General features: G+C 48.4%; 2 protein-coding genes across 2 annotated transcripts; both read left to right on the top strand.

Moving 5' to 3' along the window:
- Nucleotides 1-790: 790 nt before the first annotated feature.
- Nucleotides 791-2,194, top strand: UCRPA7_4258 (putative pantothenate transporter protein; the record flags this gene model as incomplete). The annotated part of the gene is made up of 9 exons (XM_007916882.1): nt 791-861; nt 922-1,027; nt 1,091-1,215; nt 1,363-1,466; nt 1,520-1,575; nt 1,631-1,746; nt 1,801-1,929; nt 1,999-2,028; nt 2,086-2,194. 9 exons carry the CDS (start codon nt 791-793, stop codon nt 2,192-2,194), a joined length of 846 nt encoding a protein of 281 aa, XP_007915073.1.
- A 2,316-nt stretch (nt 2,195-4,510) lies between these two features.
- On the top strand, nt 4,511-5,560 carry UCRPA7_4257 (putative aldehyde dehydrogenase protein; the record flags this gene model as incomplete). Its single annotated transcript, XM_007916886.1, has 1 exon — nt 4,511-5,560. One exon carries the CDS (start codon nt 4,511-4,513, stop codon nt 5,558-5,560), a length of 1,050 nt encoding a protein of 349 aa, XP_007915077.1.
- Between the last annotated feature and the right edge of the window lie 1,727 nt (nt 5,561-7,287).

The raw sequence follows: 7,287 nt of genomic DNA, 5'->3' as shown, positions 1-7,287 counted from the left end.
TGTACCCCTGCACAGCTGCTAAAAATATGGCTCGCAGTGATTCCTCTGTCCATATTCCGGAACCTGTCGAGGATCCCACGGCTGTCTTTGATTCAGCTCATAAAAACCAGAGAAAGTGGTATTATTTCATCTGGGATACCTTTGATAAGTCGCCCAAAGAACGCCGTTTTCTCTTCAAGCTTGATGCAGCACTGCTCACCTATGCATCATTGGGTAAGAACTTCGCTATCTGAGCAATTGTTTGTCTAGGTTGTCCTTAACATCAAGTAGGGTATTTCATCAAGTATCTGGATCAAGTCAACATAAACAATGCCTTCGTCTCTGGAATGTGGGTCTCTTTCTCGTTTCTGGGCGTTTAGGGAGTACCAATAGGAGTACTTATTTGTATCACTTGGCAGGAAAGAAGACCTAGGTCTTTACCAGAACCAATTGAATTACATGACCACTGCATGGACAGTAGGGTATGTGATCGGCGAGATACCTAGCAATATCATCTTAACCAAAGTACGACCAAGAATATGGATTCCGTTGATGGAGGTAAGTCTCCGAAACATTCAAAACTCATCGGAATTTGCTTGCTAAGCCATCCACGCAGACACTCTGGGCAGTACTCACTATGACACTTTCTCGATGTAACACAGCCGGACAGATATACGCCGTGAGATTCCTCGTCGGTCTAGCTGAGAGCACCTTTTATCCTGGTATTCAATACATTATCGGCTCCTGGTATCGCAAAGATGAGCTTGCCAAACGGTCATGCATCTTCCATACAAGCAGTGCAATTGGTAGCATGTTCTCAGGTTATTTGATGGCTGCAGTATATCACCTGGGTGGTACCAGCGGTTTCAAGGGTTGGCAATGGTACGTAAAGTTGGAAACGAGACAAGAAAGCTGGCAAACAGTACTAACTTGGCTCTATAGGCTGTTTATCGTGGACGGCATCATCTCGCTGCCTATTGCTATATCTGCTTATTTCATGCTCCCTGACTTGCCAGAGATTGCCAATCCTTGGTATCTGTCTGAAGAAGTAAACCATGGTTCTTCGCTCGCCGTTATGAGACTCCAAGACTGACAACCAATTTGCTTTCAGGAGGTGAAACTTGCCCAGAAGCGAATGGAACTTGAAGGCCGCAGCAAGAGAGCACCGTATTCAGTGGCAAAGATCAAAAAGATACTCTCGTCGTGGCATATCTATGTGCTTACTCTTCTCTACGTGTAAGTAACCCTTAGTTTATCGGCAGCAACAGACTAAATACCCTCCAGAACTTTCAACAACGGAGGAGTTGGCGCGGCTCCAGGGTTTGCTATGTAAAATGCTCATACTTTTTAAGAAACATGGCGTCTCTACTAATCCGTACCCAGGTATTTGAAGACCTCAACGAATCCGAAGTACAGCATCACGCAGATCAACAGCTATCCAACACTAACCAGCGCCGTGCAAGTGATTACTACTCTGGCCTATGCTTGTACGTCTGACACTATATCACCAGGGATTGTCACATATACTGATACCAGTCAGGGTCTTCCGACACCTTCCTGCGCGGCTCTCGGTGGCCTCCTATCGTGTTCGGCGGTGTACGTGTAACACCCGTAATCGACCAATAAAGAAGAGACAGCTGACAGGGATTAGGCCATGAATATTATGTGTGAGGTTTCTCTAGCAGTCTGGGATATCCCAGTTCGATGGAAGTGGGCATCGTTCATCATGGCCGGTTGTGGTGGTGGACTAAGTGGTCTCTGTTTTGCGTAAGCAGCATTTTTTTACGGGCCCGAGTCATCCTCTATTGACATATGGTACAGATGGGCCCATGAAATTTGTACCGCCGACAACGAAGAACGGGCGATTGTCACAGCGACTATGAACGAAATGGCATATGTTCTGCAGGCATGGCTACCATTGATTGTCTGGCAACAGGTCGATGCTCCAAGGTACCACAAGGGCTACATAACAGTGTCATTCATTAGTGCACTATTGATTGCAACGGCCTTTGTGACTAGGTATCTCCATAAGCGTGAAATAAGACAACAGTGAGCTGATCTATGTTCTTGATCTTACGGTGCATGCACAAAGGCTAATGGTGATAGGAGCGAGCCGTTTCATCGAAATGCTCAAGCCGAAGAAGCTCTTGACTCGGGGGATCTGATTGAAGAGAGGACCGAGCCTCTCGATCAGAAAGTCGCGGCTAAGGAATGAAGTATACTGGCAGAAGATTGTGGCTACAATTCGAGGGGAAGTTTGAACAGCCGAATGGCATTTGATCGAGCCACAGCCTCTTTCTGGTCTTTGGGCAGATCCACTCCCTTCCACCAATCCTGGGCTTCCTTTATCGAATCATAAGGGTAGTCTATCTAGTCAGCACTTATTCAACGAGCATACCTATCCAGTCTCAATTGGATATGAACTTCTTACCTATCGAGAATAGACACCGATCAGCCCCGATTGCATCGATGCAGAACTTCAGTCCCGATGTTGAAAAGTCTCCAGAGGTTGTGATCGAAATATTGTTCTTGAAGTAAAATGAGTAGTCTTCTTTCGATGGTCTAGTGGCTTTCTTCACTGGCTTATTGTACCAATGATCAGCCCGCCAGAGATTGAAAGGAATTCTAAATAGAGTTGAGCTCTTTTGTGATAGTGAAGGCAGCGAGGCAGTCCACTCACCCTTCTCCAAGATGTCCCGCGACAACCTGCACACCTGGGTATTTATCGAATATGCCGCTCGAGCAGAGTGCGTATATGTGAAAACTAAGATCAAGATGAAATTGTACTGCAGCACCAAGAATGTGCTTCCTTGGCCCGTACTTCTCACTAGGCCGCAAGTCCGGTGCTGGAGGATATCGTGGATGCATATAGACCGGAACACCGAGCTCCTCAACTGTTTTCCAAAAGGCATCATACTCCGGCTCGTCATAATACTTCTTCCCTGAGCCATCTGACCCTACAGTTTGGAAGTCATTCAGCATTGCCCCGAACATACCCAAGTCTTTCACAGCCCGTCTTAATTCCACGGCAGCTTCTTCGGCATTGTGCATGGACAGAGCAGCGAAAGCACCAAATCTGCCAGGATTCTTGGCAACCTGGGCAGATAGCCAGTCGTTTGCTTCTGATGCAATCTTGCTTGCTTTTGTGGGGTCTAGTTCTCCTTGTGCTCCCGGAGAGGTCAAAGAGAGAAGCATGTACTCGACACCCTCGGCGTCCATTTGCTGAATCCGCTGCTCATGAATATCAAGAAGGTTTTGGGTAAGACCATGATGTTTCAGCTGTGCTGTGTCTTGGCCTGGTGCAAAAAGTGATGCAGACTCTGCCATCCATGATATGCCATCTGGGTTAAGCACTGCTTCTTCGATGGCAATTGTTCCTCTTGGAGCCATTTTCGGTTCGCCCGAACGATACTATGGATTGCTTGGAATCACAAATATTCCAAATGCTGGTGGTCAGACAACAGTGTATCCCAGCTAGGGCGAGCGGTATCTTCGTAATGTATGGAGTTGTTGCCTCCTTTGGATTCTCCTGAAGCACAGCGTCACCTTAGCTTTATCGAAGCGAGCTAAGATGATTCTCCAAGCCAAGCTAGAAAACACCAGCCCCGCGTTACTCAAGACTTTGAGATCAATGATTTCCCGCTTTGGCTGCGATGGTGGCACCTCAGTTTCCCCGCACCCCTTTTTACGACAATCTGGGGTAACTGCCGAGAAAGTCATGGGCGAGACCATACTTGAGTAACGGCACTGCGGGGCCAAGCTGAAGTCTTCGGACTCTACTTTTCCAATGCGACTTGGGTTGATTCCACATAACACCCTTTTCTTCGATTGCACTTTTATCCGAAAAGACGGCATTTACCCTGATAACGCCTATGGATGAGTAAACTCTCCGTGGCTATCGCTGTCCTATTCAAGAATCTAAAAGGTCGAGAGTTATTCGCTCAGCAGTCCTAGAAAAGTTAATATTCGTGAATAAAGTTTCGCTGCGTGGGCTTCTGAAGACCCAGTTGATCAGCATGGCTACGACAACAAGCATTTCGGAATTTATCGAGAAAGGGCTCGAAGCCACCAAGATGTCCACTATCTCGAAACCCAGCATGCTGATCAATGGAGAGGCAAGTTTGATGCGCAATTAGTAGGCTTCAACCCAGAAGACTGACCCATATCTCAGCTTCGTGGTGCATCTGATGGCAAGACATTCTCGCTTTATAATCCTGCGACAAGAGAGAAGATAGCGGATGTCCCTGAGGCCACTGAGGACGACACTAATGCTGCTGTCGCCGCCGCCAAAGCAGCATTTCCGGCATGGTCAGCGACTGATCCAGCCGCCCGTGGGGCCTGTCTCAAACGTCTTGCGGCTCTCATCCGAGAAAATAACAAGGAACTCGCTCACCTGGAGGCGATATCCATGGGACGGCCCATTGATGCGTACTTCGATGCCATGGCTGCGGCAGGCCACTATGATCACTACGCTGAATCATGGGCATCTATTCAGGGGCAGGCAAGCCTCAATACCCCCGGACATGTGACAATGACACTACGGCAGCCCTTTGGCGTGGTAGCGGCGATCATCCCCTGGAATGTGCCGCTGTTATTCTTTGCTGGTAAAACAGCGCCGGCGCTCATCACAGGCAATACTGTTGTCCTCAAGAGCTCGGAGAAGGCGCCATTGGCTGCCGCACGAGTTGCCGAGCTTATTGCGCAGGCTGGCTTCCCTCCCGGCGTCTTTAATGTTCTCAGCGGACACGGCCTGCCGTCGGGCAACACACTAGCTCGGCATATGGACGTGCGAGTTTTGACATTCACGGGATCGAGTCGGACTGGCCGTCTTATTCAGGAACAGGCTGCAAAGACGAACTTGAAAAAGGTCATCCTCGAGCTTGGTGGAAAGTCCCCAGTGATCATTTTTAATGACGCCAATATTGAGAAAGCGGTCAAGCAGACGACTCATAGCATACAGTGGAACAGTGGTCAAGTTTGCATGGCGACCTCGCGAGTGTATGTTGAGAAAAGCATTGCGCCCGCATTCATCGAAGCCTTCAAGAAGGCATTTGCTAGTGTGAAAGCAGGCGACCCGACTATCAAAGGCATCAACCACGGACCTCAGGCAGATGAGGTGCAGTACAAATCCGTCATGGCGTACATCGAGGAAGGCAAGAATTCAGGAAAACTGGCCCTCGGAGGCCAGGGCAACTTGGAGAAGATGAATGGGTACTTTGTCGAGCCTACTGTGTTCACAGACACGCCCGAGGAGGCACGCATCATGAAAGAGGAGATTTTCGGCCCAGTAGCGAATATCAACACTTTTGAGAGCGAAGACGAAGCAATTCAAAAGGCGAATAATACCGAGTTCGGCCTTTATGCGGCAGTCTATACTAGGAACATTGACCGAGCCTTGAGGGTTGCGAAGGCCCTTGAGAGCGGCTATGTAGGGATTAATTGCACAAGTCCCAGCACTGCCAAGGATCTCCCCTTCGGTGGTTATAAATCATCGGGGCAAGGCAGAGAAGGGTGGCTGGAGAGCATGAACAACTTCTTGGAGACTAAGAGTGTGATCATAGAGCTGGAGTCCAAGTTATGATATAGTTAGCAGCATTTTGTGAGTTTAGATACCGAGTTAGCTTTCTTATGGTCTTCAAGATTCGTGACAGATGTCAGTTATTCAAGCATCTGTATCTATTGCGAAACCCACTTGCTTCGTCGTATCTAAAAGACCACAGACTTTACGCCCAGGGATTAGGGTCTTCTCCCTTGCCTTCAATTTGTGATTGAGGATGATACTCTCAAATCGGCATGAAGGTCTGCGGGGAAGTCAGAAGGACTTTCGCAGCAAACTTTCCATACATTGCCGAGTCTTGATATTTCAAAACAGTATCTTTTCCTGAGGTTGAGATGCTCAAAGAGCGAGTTGCAAAAGAATGAAATGCCTGAACAGACAGGAGATAATCTTGGAGGACATTTGAGCTGTATGATTGGTTGCTAGGCGCTTACCTCTCATGGCAATTGATTAACGCTGACACAATTCTGCAGGCTTGTGCAATCACCATGACCTCACAAGCTTGCCCACCCAATGTTCAAGCGCACACATTATCCGCCTGTCATATGGACCTATGGGATGCCTCTGGAATCCCCGGTCTTATAATTCGCCGTCATCGAGATCTTGAGGTGTTCATTATTAAACCTGATCCCAAAACACAGCAGCGTCTCTACTTCAACGAACCATATACTCAATCAACGAAGAATGTCGGACAAAGCAGAACAAGCAAAAGCTAGCTTCGCAGCTGCTGTTGAGAAAACAAAGAACAAAACCGGAGGTGTGTTCAGTCTTCAAGGTGATGATTGGCTCTAGTCGCGTACTTATCCCAATCTGATGGCAGTGCGGACCGGTTATACAGCGCCGCATCGGACGGCTAAGGACTCGGAAGTCATCCCAAACATGGGATACACGGCCAAGCCTAGAGACAAAGATTTGGAGACTGAGCAGACTGGGCCGTCTCCATCTCTCTGGCAGTCAATCAAGGGTTTAGCAGCAACACCTGGAGCTCGCTAAAGAAGTGTAATCAATCGAGGCGGGCATCGAGTCCTGCTCACTCACTGTGTATGAAGATATTAATTCGAAATATTGTGCTCTATATCAAATGTCCATGAGACTCGGTTTTTCTCTCTATTGCTAATTAGCGGAGTCATCTTCGTGTAGTGAGCATTAGAGTGCATAGATGTAGAAGTGCACTTTGTATCGGGGACCTCTCAGAGTTCCAACAGTAAGCACATGCTTGGCGCATGTGAGGTCGCCGTATATGATAGCTGCCAGATTGGGTGCAACAGCCCATCTGCTTACAGCCTCGGGGGAAAAAACAAGGAAAAAAAATTAACGTTACTAGCAGTGCGTGCATTCAAGTTGTCCGGGCCCGACCCTTGCTGCAGTGCATCGGGGGCACAGCCACTTTGCCGAGCATCATACACCGGGAGCACAGCCCCCACACGGCCATACCGTAGGCGTGGCCGAATGCAACGCGACAACGATTGATCCGACTTCTGTAGAAGGCGATAAGAAATCGGCCGTCTGAGTAGAGTGATCCGCTCTATAGCTCTGGGTTGTTTGATATGTGGCAACGGAAACGGAAGCAATGATATCGATTGACGCGCGATGATTCTGAATCTAGAAATCACGGGCTTCGAACCGATATCCGTAGTGTAGGCTGGCACAGGCAGTTCAGGCTGTACAGTAGATGACAATCGGTACCCTAAATCGACTGACCGCCCAAGAGGCCATGCCTGCAAGATTGCCGTAGCCTGACGAGTGTTCGA

The sequence above is a fragment of the Phaeoacremonium minimum genome (genome assembly GCF_000392275.1).
Source record: "Phaeoacremonium minimum UCRPA7 unplaced genomic scaffold PA7_03_scaffold_331, whole genome shotgun sequence".
Lineage (NCBI taxonomy): Eukaryota > Fungi > Ascomycota > Sordariomycetes > Togniniales > Togniniaceae > Phaeoacremonium > Phaeoacremonium minimum.
The sequence above is the reverse complement of the archived record's forward strand: the minus strand, read 5'-3'. Positions and strand labels throughout refer to the sequence as shown.